General features: G+C 42.0%; 1 protein-coding gene across 2 annotated transcripts in view; it reads left to right on the top strand.

The window, feature by feature from the left end:
- Nucleotides 1-18220, top strand: part of PI4KA (phosphatidylinositol 4-kinase alpha) — a 91262-nt gene that overhangs the window by 21388 nt on the left and 51654 nt on the right. The window contains exons 14-19 of one of the 2 annotated variants that reach the window (XM_024219476.3): nt 1845-1974; nt 4033-4128; nt 4938-5121; nt 5658-5761; nt 8526-8694; nt 14904-14954. In XM_024219476.3, coding sequence (XP_024075244.1) covers nt 1845-1974; nt 4033-4128; nt 4938-5121; nt 5658-5761; nt 8526-8694; nt 14904-14954 — 734 coding nt within the window. Of the gene's footprint in view, nt 1-1841; nt 1975-4032; nt 4129-4937; nt 5122-5657; nt 5762-8525; nt 8695-14903; nt 14955-18220 lie in introns of both variants that reach the window. The other variant, XM_024219475.3, reaches the window with a different exon arrangement.

The raw sequence follows: 18220 nt of genomic DNA, 5'->3' as shown, positions 1-18220 counted from the left end.
GAGCTAGCAATAACCATACAGAAATACAAGTCCATTGCATCCTACTCTCTCAACCCTGCAAAGTCAGTTTTGCCTAATATTGTCATATTTTATAATTTCAGTAACTTTCATTCTCTTAAACAGTTAGTGTCCCCTCTGACCCACAATACTATCAAGGTATTAAATGTGTAGCGTGTGTGTGTGTGTATGTGAGTGTGAGAGAGAGTATATATATCTATGAACAAATATATCAGCAGAAAATTATGACTTTTGAAATAGCAAGATTGTAATAGAAGGTACAACAAATGTGTGTTCATGTTGGTCAAATAACCTAGTTTCTGTAAATTTTTTTGGTTGGTTCTAAATGATCTATTTTTTGTGTCATGTCTAAAGATGTTAAGCCTGTTTTTGAAAATTACTGTGACATCTTGGTTATGCTTGGTAATTTCATCTGTTAGCGCATAGATTGAAGTGTAACTAAAGAATTGTGTTCATCCATCCATCCATCCATCCATCCTCTGTTTCATACCCAGGAAGATTAGGTGCTCCTTCTCTCTCTCTCTCTCTCTCTCTTCCCCCCCCCCCCCCCCCCGAAAATCCCACCACTTCTTATGTGCAGCATGAGTTGCCAGCCAGTTGCCTTGGGCTGCTTTCAGTCTGTGTTAGGTGTATGAAACAGACCAATTAGTTGGGGATGGTTTGGGAGGATGAGAACCACAAATCAAACAGTTTAGATGGAAAGCAGAAGTGTATGCTCATTGCTGCATGGTAGTCTATTTAAAGACACGCTTTGACCGTTTGGTGTATAGACGAGTGAGCCAATGTTATGACTTGTAAGTTCCCTGACCACCAAAAAATTTAATCATAAACTTTTTTTTTTTTTTTTTTTTTTACATATTGGATATTGCTATGATTAATTTCGGAAAAGCGACTCACTGACAACGTGGAGTTCCATTTTTATTTGTTCTCCAGGATTTCTATATCAAAGTTTTCAATTACAAATTGAATGTTGATTTTTTTTTTTCCTAACTGCCAGTCCTGCAGAATATCCCTGGATCTGAATGTGAATCTGTGCTCCTTCTGCCTCTTACAGTACCACAACTAGTAAAGAGTCTGCAGCTAAAATTTAGATGGCAATTTTGTTAATGATGCCCAAGGTAGAATAGCTTGCTTTTCCATAGCCTTATTGTCTATGCAGTATTCACAGGAGTGAAAACTTGTTTTATCAAGAAAAATAAGTAGCATGGACTTGAAGGTGAACAGGGAGCAGATATGTTGAGTAGGAGACTTCATTTTTACCCAATAGTTCTTTTAGATTAAAGAATCAGATTAAACCACGCTTTGAAACACACGAAGGGAAATTAATCCCTCCTGTAGCTTTTTTTACTTCAGAGTGCACCAGGAATGAATCTGGCTCAAGATATTTCAGAGTGTTAGAGATACTAAGGTAGATGCAAATATTAAAAGTAAGGCAATGTAAAATCAGTTTAATAAATTGTTTACTGATTATTCACATCCAGCAGATTTGATTTGAAAAATCCTAATGGTAAGTTTGAGTATTCTGCTTTGAGCCGGCCAATTAAATTATTTTAGCTAATACTAAAGCAATATTCAAAACCATGGAAAGTGAGAAGGGTGGAGATTTCTGAAAGTGAATTGAGTAATGAAATAAATTTATAGCTCATGTTGGTAGCCATGCTTCACATGGTACCAAAGTTCTTCAGAGCACCAGTCTCTCTCTCACCTGTGTCCTAGTCTGTTTTGCATTCACTTGCCAGGTATTTCTCTACTTATGTATACATAACTCAAGGAAAGATATATAGCAAAAGACACTATCTCTTTTGCTCCATCTCTGTTCTTAGTAGGTGGCAATGACATCAAAATCAGCGTAACAAATGAGCATTCGGAGTCCACTCTAAATGTAATGCCCGGCAAGAAAAGTCAACCATCCATGTATGAACAGCTTCGAGACATTGCCATAGACAACATCTGCAGGTAAGAATTGTGCTTAGAACCACTGAAGGACTAACTTATATCAGTTTGAAGACACAGGCGCTTCTCTCACTGAAGTGGACAAACGTTACGATCAATTAAACGGAGAAGCTGTGTAACGCAGAGTGTTTTAGATGGTCCCTGCTACCTTTTGTACAGCTGGAAAGTATTTGTCTAGACACTGGGCCACTTGCTTTATATACCCTTAACTCCACCTAGTGACCTCCAGAGTGCTCAGTAGGCTTCTGTTGCCTCCTGAGGTTGGCACAATAAGCTCTCCTGGAGCAGATGCACTGGTAAACGCTTGTAACCTCAGGCAATGGAAAGTCACCACCTTCCCATTTTTCTAAACCATCACACTAGACCATCTGCCCCTGCAGTCTGGAGTAGCTGCTGATTGGATGGATGGAGAGAGGAAGGCTCCAGCTGGAGCAGGACAGCCTAATCCCATTCTCTTCCTAAAAGATACTTCTCCTGAACCCTGTTGGGTGCTTATAAAAGACCTTGTTTACCTCCCTCCCCATCCACCATCTGGTGCTTGGGAGGACGGTGAGCTGGGCCAACCTGTCAAGGATATTTAAAATGCCATGGAAGGTACACTGCATACAGCCTTCCTCAGTCCTTTTGTCTCCATCTGGAAGAAAGAGGGTTGAGGTAATTCCAGCTCTGCAGATACAAACACTGGAGGGCAGGGAATCAGCTGCAAACTACACGAGTGTCTGAGAAGTGTTCATTGTCACTTGTATTTTAAACATGATTTAAATTGGCAATTAGGAAAGCTTGATTGAAATAACTGATTTCAGTTTTGTTCTGCATTTGTACTTTTTTCTTTTCCTTTTAAAAAGAAATTGATTCTCATTGGTAGGCAACCATTGCAGATCAACATGTTTTAAATAAATATAACATTTACATTTACGCTTACTTTGGCATACAATGTCTATTCAAATTTATTTAAGCAATTATGTATCTTAACATACATTTATTCAGCTTCTTAGTGTTTACATTTTTTATTTTGTTAGAAAATGATGAATGACACCTTATTTACTAGAAGATGATTAGTTTTTACTCATGATTTGTATTAAGTTGTGTTTGGATGGAAATTGCACAAAATGAACAAAAACACCATTTTAAAGTTTTTTTATTAGTTAAATAAAACTACCTCAGACATGCTGGATACATAAGAAAAAGATTAGTTTATCAAAACATGTTTTACATGTAAAACTGATTGACAAAGGAAGTGTTATCTGTAGTTAGTGAATTGAGCTAATTGTTTCTGGTCACCATGTCCTTCAAGATTTTAATATTAGTAGATCTTGCCCTCTTACATCTTGTTTTTATTTATAGCTTGGAACAGGAAAACAAGCTTTCTTGCTTTTTCAACTTCCAGTTGGTTTCTTAACTTTGAATGAACTAGTCATTGAACTGAACTAGCTGAATAAACTGAAAATATTTTCTTTGTACCTGCCAAAGAGGCTACCGCTGTCAAAAACTGCTTTAGCATTTCAGCCAACTGTTGTTCCAGGTGCTTAGCCACCAGTTCAGCCGTTTGATTTTCTTTAAAACTTTGGCAGCAAACGTACTGGTTAAATATTATTTTTTAGTTAAATGATTTTAATAGATAATATTAAATTTAGGCTTTAATGTAGCTTGTTGTAATTTCAATTTTAATTTTAAATAGGTTTATTTTTAAAATAAAAATGTATTTAATTTAAATAAAAAATCAATTTTAATTTAAAAAAAAAATCATCTGTTTGTTCACCCTGCTTATAATACATATGTAAATAAGCATGAACGTGTAAAGAATCCTGAACTCGTGAAATAATTGAACAGCATCTTCTGAATGCCAGGGTCTCATGAATGTTTTAGGGGATGGCAAATATGTGCTAATGTGAATATATTCTTTCATAAGAATAATTTTCTGACTGAACACCATTCAGATTGTATCAGTTTTATGTGTAGTGGTTTTGGTATTGGATCCTTACTCTCACCTAAAGTGAGATGTGAAAATATAACTCTTGCTGTTTGGCTGTCCTGACAAGTTTTGTGTTTAATGTTCTGTAGGTGCTTGAAAGCTGGCCTGACTATAGACCCGGTGATTGTTGAGGCTTTCCTAGCCAGTTTGTCTAACCGTCTGTACATCTCACAGGAGAGTGACAAGTAAGTTGTTAGGCATAATGCCAATCTTTTTCTGTCTTCAGTCAATTTAACTTAAGACCCACTCCTGTTAAGACATCCAAGCATGAGGAGCTTTTCTCCTGTGTGAAATGCCATGGACATCAGTAAGATTACATGTGGGAATATGGATCAGCTCGTGTAGATTTCTTTGTGGCATTGGGCCTTTTATTTTAATACTGACGGGCCTACGTACTTGACTGGATAAAAATACTGTTTTCATGTCTGCAGTGAGTATTAGTCTATTTGAAGTACTAAGTGAAATTAGGTTGTCTTTGCTAAGTCTTCAGTGGGCTGTACAAGCCAATCACTTAATGTTTGGCACAATTGATTACTGCTTGTGGAGTCTGAATTGCCCCTCTCCTACTGAGAGGTTGGTCTGCCAAGTCAGGGCTAAGATAGTTGACAAGGCATCTCCAAGGGAAACTCCCACTACGTTTACCCCACTGTACCACGACTGTTCTTTTAAAAAAAAAAAAAAAAAAAAATTGATAGTCATTCCAGACAAGCCTTTTATCTTTTTCTACTGATTCTACTATAGTGAATTGTTAACCGATCAGTATTGGTACTATAAAAGCAATTGTTTTGTTTCCTGTACTAAGTATGCTTTTGATTATAATGAAAGGGAAAAACAGCATTAAGGGGTTAAAATGAAATTAAGTGATATTACAGTTTACTGGGTGCATCAGTGTACATTGTTTCTCAGGCAGATTGTAGTTCAACTTGTAGAGCTAGATGTGTAATTGTTTCTGGATGTTTATATGAATGTGGCTTGTTCGTTTGGTTTTTGTTAGGGAAGCCCATTTGATTCCTGACCACACAATTCGAGCTCTGGGGCACATTGCAGTGGCTCTTAGGGACACTCCCAAAGTGATGGAACCGATCCTGCAGATCCTGCAGCAGAAGTTCTGCCAACCACCATCTCCACTTGACGTACTCATCATTGATCAGCTGGGCTGCTTAGTTATCACTGGAAACGTAAGGAGAGAAGAGCTGGCCAAGAGAACAAACCAGACTATAGAGACCCCTAAATTACAGTTGTCTATTTATTTCCTTCAGTTAAAGTAATGCTGTCAACTTTGTTTAAGCCCGAAAAGTGCAGCATTGCAGCATTTGTCCTGTCTTCATAACATACACACACTTATATAATCGTTTGTTTGCATGTACCTTTTTGTACAGTGTCACTAGTAACTAGCAAAGCCAAGCCTCTCCAGCAAACCTTAGTTCCCACAGATATATACTAAAACAATTAACATAGAGGAAAAAATATGAAGGTAACACTTTCAAAAGCTCCTAAGTGACTTAGGACACCCAGGTCCTATTTAGGCCTGAGGAACTTAAATCCTTTTTGAAAATGGGATTTAGGCTCCTAAGTCACTTAGGCCCAGATTTTTAAAGGTACTTAAGCATTCTATATAAGACGTTTATTTGGTTGGATAGAATTTATTTTTACAGGTTTATTCCTTTAACAGGTATTGTATTCAATGTACTCCACTTAGTTTGTTTTCTTACAGCAATATATTTACCAGGAGGTATGGAATCTATTCCAGCAAATCAGTGTAAAAGCAAGCTCAGTTGTTTACTCTGCCACTAAAGATCACAAGGATCATGGATACAGGTAACGTAGATATAACTGCCTCCTTAGAATTCATGACTATTTAAATCAAACATCTTCCTTTATGCATTGTTACGCACTTTCACTTTTTTTCAACAGACATTACAGCTTTATTTCTTTCAATCTTTGTTGTATTCCAGAGGTTTGTTAATGTTAATTGTCCATTTCTGAGAGGGTGGGTGTTTTGAATGTATGCAGATCTCATATAGTCTACTATTCCTGTATTGTTTAAAGTAACATTTTTAATATTTAAAAACGACTGGTGTGTGTGTTTCACTTCCATTAGCTGGATTTAAGAATGAACAATGTGCTTGTGATTTTGTTTTTCTCTTGTTGAGCAGCTGGCAATTATTTCTTCACAGTGATGCAATGATGCCTTAGTCCAAAGGTGCTAAAAGTTGACACTGAAAGATAATGGAGACTCCTAGATCTCTTTCAGAAACTGTTAGCATCAGGCAGTACCAACTTCTGTCACAAAAGATTTTGTAGCCTTGTCAGTCCCAGGATATTGGAGAGAAAAGGTGAGTAAGGTAATATCTTTTATTGGACCAGCTTCTGTTGGTGACAAAGACAAACTTTTATACTTACACAGAGCTCTTCTTCAGATGTGAGAAATTTAATCAGAGTGTCAGAGCTAAATCCAAGATGGAACAAATTGTTTAGCATGAGTAGTTAACGCATATATTAAGCACCATTCCAAGGAAAAAGTCAGGATATGCACCTTAACACACTCAAAACCACCTTCACCAAACAAGGACATTCCACCAGAGAAGTGGATCACATGGAACAGCCCCTGAGAAAACCTGCTTCAATACAGAAATACCCCCCCCCCCCCACACACACACACTGCACATCCCTAGTTGTCACCTACCACCCCATCCTGAAACAAATCTTTTCTGAATCCCCTCTTTGGCCTTCAAACAATGCTCCAACCTCTCCACACTCATCATCAGAAGCAAGCCCCCCACAGACCAGTACACCAACTCAAAACGGCCCCAGACCTTTCCAAGAAAACAGATGCAAAACCTGCAGCTATATCTCCACTGCTACAATGATCAACACATCTTTCAAGATCCATGGGTCCTACACATGCATACCACAACATGTGGTATACCTCCTCCCGTGCGCTAAACGCCCCAATCGCAACTATGTGAATGAAACCAGACAATCACTATGCTCTCGAATGAACTCACACAGGAAATTGGAAAGACAAAACATCACATCACCTTTGGGGGAACACTTTTCACAAAGTGATCACTCTGTATTTGACCTATCAGGTTTTCTTTGAGGATGAGACTATCGAACACTTTCAAAAGATGAGCCTGGGAGCTTAACATAACATTTTTTTTTTTTTTTAGACACTAAAAATCATGGACTGAACAGAGACACTGAATTTATCGTTTATTACAAGAATCTGTAATCCACTAACAAACCTCCCACAGCAGCTTCCTCCCCACTTCCCCGTCCTTTCTTCCCTATAACTGAATAGGTGTGAAGCGGCCATTTCACCTCGAATAATTCCTTTAAATATATGTTAACTGCTTGTGCTAAACAATCTGTACCATCTTGTATTTAGCTGTGACACTCTGAGTAAGTATCCCAGACTGAAGATGAGCTCTCGGTAAGCTTGAAAGCTTGTAAAAGATATTACCCCTCCCCCTTGTCTCTCTAAAAGATTGATTGATTGGTAAATTCTAGTTGGTGTCAAAAACTTCTAATGCATTAGCTGTAGTTACAAGCTATCCTCTTAATAGACCTGATCCACAGCCCAATGAAGTCAACAATTTTCATTGGCTTCATTAGGTTTTGGATTGGGCTCAGTACTCTTAAGGGGTACTGAATTCCTTAAGAATAATTTATCAAAGAATGCTTAATAACTAGGCACTCCGTCCAATTCCTGTTACAACTAATAGAAAATATTCCAGTGACTTCACTGGGAGCTGGATCAGGCCCTATTTGAATAAGATATTGAAGTATAAAACTGCATAGCACAGAATTCCTGCTGTATTCATCATGTCATATGAGGAGTTAATTTTTTTTGAAGTATTCAGGAATGTGAAATGGTCATTTGTATCAGAGTTCTGTTGCATTATAATTTTAACCTTTAAAAATACTTGAATTCAATTCTAATGAGGGTGAGGGATTGACAATAACTACAAACGAGCTTACTGGCACATGCTCATTATACAGGCTTTCACACGCTGTCCTGCCCAGTGGATCCCAGTAATTAATTGCAGCTGTTAATTTGAATCTCTCTGCCACCCTACAATTTTTCCAATCCAGAAATACAATATCTTTCTGCTGTTTTAGGTTTAGGTTTCCCATACCAAAAATGGTCAGTCCTGGTGAATTGGTGATGGTGGCAGCACAGACAAAACATTCCCTAGAGATGAAATTGAGACCACCAATTACATTACATTTCATTCTTTACACACCAATGTTGGCGCACAGGGTGGAAACTAGCTTATTCCATTCCTCTCTGTCTTTGGTGCTGCTTCCATCTGTTCTCTGTTGTTGAGACCACTAAATACATTTTAATTATGATTCAAGCAATATTTAATTGGCTTTTTGAATTGGAACGCTAATGCATTAACCCAGTGTGCCATCCATTCTCACTAAATCCTCGATGTACAAAATGTGCCCGCCACTCTCAATATTATGCAGATTTGCTGTTGAACAGTGTTAGTGAGAAACCGTTATAAAATAAATACAAACCTTTTCATCAAAGAGTTGGTTGTTTTTAATTTCTCTCTTTCTTTCTTGTCAGACACTGTTCCTTAGCTGTCATTAATGCCTTGGCTAACATAGCTGCTAACATTCAGGGAGAACACCTTGTGGATGAATTACTAATGAATTTGCTGGAACTGTTTGTACAGCTTGGACTGGAAGGAAAGAGAGCCAGTGAGAGAGCAAGTGAAAAGGGGCCAGCACTAAAGGTAAGGAATGGTATAAAATGTGTGGGGTTTAGTTCAGTACCTCTTTGCATTGATATGGCTAATGGAAACTTCTTATTCTGATCTCCTCTGAACCAAGCGTATATACTTAAAAATTGCACGTTTAACTACTGAAACAAATGAGAAATGGATGTGTGTGTTTTGGTGCCTATTAATAATACAGAGCCTACATAACCTTTCACATATCAATTAAACCTCACATAGTATCTGTAAGCTTAGGTAATTAGTAGCGGTATACCCATTTTCCAGATAGGTTAATTGAGCCCTGGTCTACACTTGGAGGGCGTTGGGGGGGATCGATCTAAGTTACGCAACTTCAGCTACGTGTGAATAACATAGCTGAAGTCGACGTACTTAGCTCGACTTACCGTGGTGTCTTCACCTCGATGAGTTGACTGCTGCCGCTCCCCCGTCGACTCTGCCTGCGCCTCTCGCCAAGCTGGAGTACAGGAGTCGAAAGGAGAGCGCTCGAGGGTTGATTTACCGCGTCTAGACTAGATGCGATAAATCGATCCCTGCTGGATTGATCGCTGCCCACCGATCCAGCAGGTAGTGAAGACATACCCATAGACATGGTAGATATTAAGTGAATTGTCTAAGGCACACAGCAGACTGGTGACAGAGCTGGAAACAGAAACAGGAAGTCCTGACTTCTAGGCTTCTGCTATTACCACCTCCTAAGAAATAGTGAAGTGTTATAAACTTGCAGTTCTAATCTCAGCTACCTCATATGTTGACTTATCCTGAATAACTACTGTTGTGATTACACATGTGGATTTTCCAATATTAGAGTTGATAGAGGCCTACATAACTAAATTTACAATAGACTACATAGAATGGAACAGCATGGTGTGAATTACAGATGTAGTGAGATCAGTTCGGGTTACCCTGACTGAATAAGCATTAATTGGAATTGGTTGTTAAAGAGAAACTTACAGGGATGTTCTCACATGAATGATAGATTTCAGAGTAGCACTCATGTTAGTCTGTATCCGCAAAAAGAACAGGAGTACTTGTGGCACCTTAGAGACTAACAAATTTATTTGAGCATAAGCTTTCGTGGGCTACAGCCCACTTCTTTGGATGATAGAGGAACCATAATGCTTTGCTGATTAGAAGTGCAATCTCATATGCATTGCAAGTGTAAGAACTGCAAAGCAAAACTGAGCAGTTCTGACATGTGCAGTACAAATTCTTACCTTGTTAAATGTAATCTCCAGCTGTATGTGTTCATATCTACAAATCCTTGTGATCATTGTATTCTCTCTAATGGTATGGGAATTACAGTAGTATGTTACCCTACTGTGTGTGGGGCTTGGTATGTGTGTGTGGGGGGGGAATAGGGGGAGAGGTAGCAAATTAGCACACCTGATTTACATTCTGAGTGCAAGGTGACACAGGAAAAGAAGTGTTGGACATTGTTGGGAAATCAGAAATGTTAATTGACTGGTGGTGTCAGTGATCTCTAACAGAAAAGTAGAGTGGGAGTGCTGGTTTTCTTTGGTGTTGGGAATTAATGTGAAAAAATTCAGTGAGCTGTTTTCCAGGTGGCATTGTGTTGCTAATAAAATTAAAATGAGAGGTTAATGCTTATGTTAGAATCCGGATCTCCAGCTTTCAAGTAAGTGCTCTGTTGTATTTTAAAATCTTGTCTATGCACAAACTACCTGTTATCCTCAAACCGGTTAAGTTAAATTGGTGCAAACCCCTGTGCGGACACTCTTTTATTTTGGTTTAAGAGCAGCTTGTTTAGGGATAGGAACAAGTTTAAGCTAAGTGATTTAAGCTAAATTACTCCTGGGGGAATTCTGCACCACTGTGCATGCGCAGAATTTATGTCTCCCGCTGATTTCTTTGCTTTCTCGGAGAAAAATGACTTTCTGATGGGGAAGCAAAGGGGAGCCACAAGAGCGGTCATGCAACCTTCATGCACCCTTCGCTCCTCAGCTGCAGATGGAGGGATCCCCGTACAGGGAGCTGCTCCCCCATCTGCCCAACCACCATGCATCCAGATCCCCTCATACCCAGATCCTCCTGCTGAGCCTCACCCCCCCACATTCAGAACTGCCCCAATGAGCCCTACTCCCCCTGCACCTAGACCACCCTGATGAGCCACCTGCACCCGGATCCCCACCCCACCGAGCCCCAACCAGCTGCACCTGGATCCCCACCCCACTGAGCCCCACTCCCTCAGCATTTGGGCCCCGCACTGCGCCACCCAGACCCCCTTGCTGAGCTCTCTTTCCCCTGAAACCCAGACATACACCCCTGCTGAGCCCCAACCACTTTCACCTTCACCCATTACCGTTGCACCCCTTTCCCTTCCCCCCCTCCCCCAACAAGCCCCTGTGCATCCAGATCCCCCTCGCACCCGGATCTCCCACTGCACCCAGATTGCTCCACACAGAACCCTCTCAACCCACACCTGGATCCCCCCACACTAAGCCCCTCCACACTTGGATCCTGCCTTGCTGAGCCTGCCTGCCCATGCTTGGTGCACCTGGCATGGAGGGGCAGGGCCCTAGGGTGTTTCTGGGACAGGCCTGGTCCTTGTGCTATATCAGGGTTGGGTGCAGCCTCACCACTGAGTCGTGTCCTGGGGGGGGAGCTGCACAGTGATCTCCCACCTCTGTGCAGCCAGTGGCCTGTGCTCCCCAGTGCCAGGTTGGAGCCTCCACATTTATTTGACAAATAAAATTTGCAGAATTTTAAAATGTTGTGCACAGCATTTTTATTTTTTTTTGGCGCAGAATGCCCTCAGGAGTAGCTAAATCAAAATAAGCCTGGATTAAATTGAAATTAAAGTGTGTACACAGACTTTTGCATTATCTAACTGAATTGGTTTAAAATCACACCTTAAGTAAACTACTGCAAGCCTGCATGTAGACTGCTTCCAGGTCTTTATGATCAATTGCCTGTAAAATGTAAACTAATCCTTAAAAAATATGTGCAAAGGTCTAGAAATGGAGTCCCTTAAATAGGTGCTAACTAAATGTGTGTGAATGGTTATTATAGTACCCCTTGCACAGTAGAGTTGGGCTATTTTTTTTCCCCTATAAGCTGTCGTGCTTTTGTAGTTCTCCAGTTTATTCTTGTAATTGTGCTTTTCTTTCGCTTTATTTTCATATTAGCATTTTTCCTGTGGCTTTATAAATGTCTTCAGTATTTGCTGTACTAAAACACTTCTTAAAAACAACAAACCTTTCCCCACAATCCCTCCCTTCCTCTAAAACATTCAGAGACACGTTGTTAGCCTTGGCCTGTGTGCAGTCTAAATCTGTTTTATCACTTGGAATCATATTTTGCTTTCATTCCTAAAGCACTAGAAATTTGAGCCTTCCTTTAGTTCTGTTCTTCTCAATGTTAATATTCCCTAATTTCTTAATTTTCAATTTCTAGTGGATTCGCTTCCTTTTAGTCCAGCTGGACAATTTTTCACCCTGAAAAATGTACATTTTCCTGAGAAGAGGAACCCAATAAGCCATTTGAATTACTTTTCCCTGCTGTATGCTGTTTTCTTTGACATTTTTCTGCTGTAGCAGCCCATAGTCTGTGTTTTATTGCTCCAGAACTCCCATTTACTTCAGTGAGTTCTGGTAGTGCAAGGAATACAAGATTCGGCCTATAATTTATTAAATCTGTGTTATGATATGAAAGGATTGTAGACTGTAAGTCAGTTCAGCAACTGACTCTTATTAAATAGCTGCAATATTTTAATTTAGGCGTAGTTCCTAAAGACCTTAAAATAGATATTTTTAAACATATGTAAATTTAAATATTGTTTGAATACTCTACCATAACAAGACTTCTTTCCTGATTGTTTTACAATCTCATCTAGTATTTACAGGATAGATTTCCAGAGGTGAGGTGAATACAATTTACATCACTTATGGCCTGTTCCTAAAGTGCTGTGCTCCAGTAAGTCCCACTGAAATCAAACTGACACCACTCAGGATCAGGCATTTATTGACATATTAAGAGTTTATTGACATAACACTGTAAATAGTACCTAGCTGTCAACTTATACCTCTAAGTGTGAAAACAAGGAACAATAAATGAGAACAGTGTTTCTCTTCAAATGAATGGAAGGATATACAAATATATTACAAGTTGTAAATTTGGTTTGGCTCTGAACTGAATTGCAACACCTTCATTTTGGGGACGGGAGGGGAAGGAGGGAGAAATCCTGCTTTGGATTATAGACAATCACATTCACTGCTCAAGAATGAAGAGTGAAGTTAATTGAACATTTTGCTTATCGGGGATGAACTAACACTTAACCATTTGTGATTTTATATGGCTATTCCAGACACTCAAACCTCCCAGATGTTTTGTAATAAAAAAAAAGGAAAAATTACTGTGAAAAGTTGAATTTCTTTCCATACCGTGTGTGTGTATGTCTATATTCCATTTAAATTAGTGCAGTGTTTGTGACTAAAATTATACCTAAAGCTCTGCTAGCAGTACAGTAAGAGTTGTTTTTCTCTTTTTAACATCCCCAACACAACACACACCCACCTCCCACACACACACGCTTCAAATTTTAATAGTGCAAAGTTCCTTTCTTATCCATTTATGGGACTGGTGAACTCTTTTGGCAAATCTCTTTGAAATGAATAGAAGCTCTGTTTGCTTTGAAGATAAACTGCATCTGTAACCAGTAAATGCCTTTTATGTCACTGACCAACTCAGTAAAGCTGCTGTGTTACTTGTTTCATAAGGATAAGAGTCTCTAATCTGGGGTGCCACTCAGCTCTTATGAGGGAAACCAGATCAATTCAGTTTGTTCCTATTGTTTCAGCAAACCCAGTGAATGCCATCATGGAAAATCCTGCCTATGTCCAGGATTTTTAGATTCTGGTCTCACAGATAAGTGACTGTGATGCTTATAAATATAACTCTGTTCTAAAACATCACCTTTATACTGGATTTCATCATCCCCATCTCAGTGATAACCCAGCAATTTCTGTCTCTCTCCCATGTTCCACCCCCCAGGAACTAATATCTGAGCTGAATTCACACCCCTGGCAAATCCACTTTAAGCTTCATCTGTGCTAGAGAACAACATTCCTTTATTTTAAAAATATTAAATGGTTTGGGTTCTAGTACAATCTTGACCCCCAGTGTTCAGGGAATAATCTGCTCAAAATGATTTTGAAAATCATTCTTAAGACTGTAACTTCTTACCCTTGAATGTTTTAAAAAGTAATTTATACTAAATTAGGCCCTGTCCATGCTGGGTCCAAACTGTGTTGCTTAACCATTTCTATATTTAGCAATGGTTTTAAAAGCAGAATTCTCACTTTTTTTATAGCATTGTCAGGGCTTTAATGTTTTGTTGTTTGTCAAGTCTCCTGTGCTTCTTAACAGGCCTGTTATTATTCCAGATCTGTTTACCTGTCTGTTAAACCACTTTGCATTGATTCTTTTTGCTTAATTTCAAAATTAGCTAGTTGTCAGCAGATTTTGCAGCCAGGCAAAATTGGTGGTGGTGTTGTTAGAAAAGGAAATTAACTTGTTATGATTAAGTTGGATGGGCAGTGTTTTCTGTTGGAGTGAGTCCCCTAAATTCCTTATCCTTTACAGATTCATAATCTTGGCTTTAGTTCAAAAGTAAAATCTGATTTCTGCAAATATTTGACAGCTAGCTTCAGGCGTGTAGAGTAATAGGAGACTTTTCAGTTTCTGGATGTTTCGGAATAGAGATGATAATTAATGTATGTTTTTCTCCTGACCTGAAAACGTGATGTTTGATTTGTAATTATAACAGTGCTGTGTCTATGGAAGAAGGCCCCTCAGCTCATCCATTTGATTAAAAATAGTGTGTTCCTTAACAACAGTAACACCCTGAGGGGAAAAAGTGGTGCATATTGTTAAGTTCTAGAGCCTGATCCTGCTGCTGGCTCCACGTGGGCAGACGTTGTCCCTGTTTGGAACCCCATAAGCGATTCATGTAGACGTGAGCCCTGTGCCTATGCACAGCCCACTGGTTTCAGTGGTGCTCGGGTTGGGTGACACAGTGGTTTTGTAGGCTCAGGGCTGTGGTCTGCGATGTACAGATGCATCAATACGGATACAAGTAGCTAAAGAATGTAAGCCATTGGAAGTGAGCTTTGTAGTAAATATTACTTCAAATTGCTTTGTGTTTCTTTAACATTTTCACATCTTTTAAAACCTCTCTTCTTTTTCAGGCCTCCAGTAGCGCAGGGAACCTGGGAGTGCTTATTCCTGTTATTGCTGTGGTGAGTGTTCATTTGCAAGCTGAATGATCATTTCCCCAAAAGCTCAAGTATCTGTGTGGGGGCCGGGAGGGGACGGGTGGCAGATGGGACTGATAAGTAGCCATGAAAGACAAATACATGTTATAACTTCTTACTTGCTAGAAGTTAAAAACAAATGGGCATTTGTTTGATCATGACATCTCTCTTAAAGCCGCTAATCTTTTCTTATTCAGAGAGAGGCTCTATTGTTAGTCATGAGTGCAAGAGATTTGTGATCCAAATAATACCACAGGGGATATTATACTGACTAATACTTGGCAGCCAATGTAGTCAGAGGTATGTAACTGGAAAAAAACAGTGCCTGGGGAGAAGACTGAAAAACAAAAGTTATTAGAAAAATTAGTTAAAAATAAATTCCAGAAGGCAGCATAACAGAGAGTCTGTAAAGCAGATTAATTATAATAAAGGAGAGAGGAAAGACTCCATATCTTCTGTGGATATTAATTAGCTTTTGTGATATACACATTTTATGAAATGTTCAAGTGTGCTGAGGTTTGAAGACAATTATAAACAAAAGACTAAACTAGTGCAAAATAGGGGTGCCCATATACAGTTTGCCCTCTTAGACGGAGAGGATTTTCCGAGCCAGAACAACTTCGAAACCAAGTCCAACAAGTAGTCCAGCCAAAGACCGAATTGATTCATGGCTTTTCTAGGTGAACAGCAGCAAATTTGATTTAGTTGGGGATTAGGTCCTGCTTTGAGCAGGGGGTTGGACTAGATGACCTCCTGAGGTCCCTTCCAACCCTGGTATTCTATGACATTTAATAGTCTAGGCTGGGATTAAACAGCAGTGGGAGGAGTTCGGTGCCTAACTCAAAATCTGAGCCTTAATATGCTAATGGACAGATTCAAGGGAGTACCAGAAATGGCTGTGATTGCCTTCCCCTCGCCTGTTGTTGAATTCTCTGTGGAAAGTTTATTTTATACAGTTAGTGAGAAAAAAGGGGAACCATGTCAAATACACCTCTACCTCGATATAACACTGTCCCCGGCAGGGCCGGTGCAAGGATATTTTGCGCCCTAGGCGAAACTTCCACCTTGCGCCTCCCAACCCCACCCCACCCCCCAGAGCATTGCTTATTATAAACTTTCAAAAATGAATACTGCATAATATGGCATTGTTCATTAGAATTAATACATATTTGTCTTGAAAATTTATTAATTTCATTATTTAGGACTACATATTTAATGAAAATAAATGAATAACCTGACAGGGTGTGGGGCTGGCTGGCTTGGGGCAGCGGGTGCGGCAGGGGTTGGCTGGCTTTGGGCAGGGCAGGGGATGTAGAGCTGGTTGGAGATGGGGTGCGGGGTTGGCTGGAGACAGGGTGGGGGTGGGGCTGGCTGGCTTCGGGCACGGGGGTGCGGCAGGGGTTGGCTGGAGACGGGGGGGTGGGGCTGGCTGGCTTCGGGCAGGGCAGGGGATGCAGAGCTGGTTGGCGATGGGGTGCGGGGTTGGCTGGAGACGAGGTGGGGGTGGGGCTGGCTGGCTTCGGGTACAGGAGTGCTGCAGGGGCTGGCTGGAGGCAGGGCAGGGGGCGTGGGCTGTCTGAGGGCAGGGTGGCAGGTACCAGGGCCGTCCCTAGATATTCTGGGGCCCTACGCAGGGGGAGGCGGGAGCGGTGGGGGGCCCCGGCTTCCGTGGGGTCGGGGCTGGCTTGGGGGGAAGGGAGAACCGCCCCCCAGCACTCACCGGCGGCGCGGCTGGGGCCGGGTCTCTGCACTTCCCGCCGCCGGTGAGTGCAGCCCCGGCCCTGCTGCAGTGCTCAGGGAGTGGGGGCAGGGCAGGGCTGAGCAGGGGTGGGGCCCTGGGGAAGAGCCAGAGCAGCAGGGAGCAGCGCAGCGCCCCCGGCCGGCCGGAGCTGATCAAAGCCGCAGCGCCCCCTTGTACAGCGGCGGGAAGAGGGTTACACATTTAGCCGGCGCCAGGTGAGTATCCCCGACATATTGGACACTGCTTTTTGGTGCCCTCAAATCTTGGCGCCCTAGGTGGCTGCCTAGTTTGCCTAGTGGATGCACCGGCCCTGGTCCTCGGGAGCCAAAAAATCTTACCGCATTATAGGTGAAACTGCGTTTATATTGAACTTGCTTTGATCCACTGGAGTGCGCAACCCCGCCCCCCCAGAGGACTGCTTTACCGCGTTATATCTGAATTCGTGTTCTATCGGGTCGCGTTATATCGAGGTAGAGGTGTATTTGGAGAACGGTGCTGCTACGACTAGTTGTTGCAGCTCTAACACATGATGACACATTTGCTATTGTCCTGGCATTAGGTTTGCCAACTTTCTAATCGCACAAAACCGAACACCCCTGCCCCGCCCCTTCTCCGAGATCCCATCCCCCTCCCTCCCTCCCTCGCTCACTCTCTCCCACCCTCACTCATTTTCACTGGGCTGGGGTAGGGGGTTGGTGTGCAGGGCGGTGAAGTCTCTGAGCTGGGGGTGCAGGCTCCGGGTGGAGCCAGAAATGAGGGGTTGAGGGTGTGGGAGAGGGCTCCTGGCTGTGGCAGGGGGTTGGGGTGCGGGCTCCGGCTGGGGGTGTGGGCTCTGGGGTGGGGCCAGGGATGAGGGGTTTGGGGTGCAGGAGGGGACTCCGGGCTGGGGCAGGGGGTTCGGGTGAGGGAGGGGGTTCAGGTTGTGGGATCCCGGTGGCGTTTACCACGGCTCACAGGAAGCGGCCATGAGGTCCTTTTGGCCCTAGGCATGTGGGCAGTCAGAGACTGCCATCGACGCACTGCCATCGCGCCCGCAGGCGCTGCCCCCACAGCTCCTATTGGTTGCGGTTCCTGGCCAATGGGAGCTGTGGAGCCGACACTCGTGGTGGAGACAGTGTGTGGAGCCTCCCTGGCCGCCATGACCACCAATGTGCCGAGGGGCTGCAGGGACCTGGCAGACGCTTCCGGGAGCTGCATGGAGCCAGGGCAGGCAGGGAGCCTGCCTTAGTCCCAGGCCCCCACTGCACCGCCGACCGGAGCTGCCACGGTCCTTTTTCGACCGGGCGTTCTGGTTGAAGACTGGATGCCTGGCAACCCTACCTGGCTTTACAAACTTCTTGGCTCAGATTTCCAAAAATAAGAGCCTAAAATTAGGCTCCTAAATCTGTCTTTCAGCACCTGCCTGACTTTCAAAAGTGCTGAGCACCCAACATCAGCTCCCACTGAATTCATCCATAATTATAAAGGCTCGATCTAGAGGTTACTGGAACATTTACATAAATATCTTGGG

Source organism: Terrapene carolina, unplaced genomic scaffold, assembly GCF_002925995.2.
Source record: "Terrapene carolina triunguis isolate 2854851 unplaced genomic scaffold, T_m_triunguis-2.0 Scaffold234, whole genome shotgun sequence".
In the NCBI taxonomy this organism is placed as follows: Eukaryota; Metazoa; Chordata; order Testudines; family Emydidae; genus Terrapene; species Terrapene triunguis.
The sequence above is the reverse complement of the archived record's forward strand: the minus strand, read 5'-3'. Positions and strand labels throughout refer to the sequence as shown.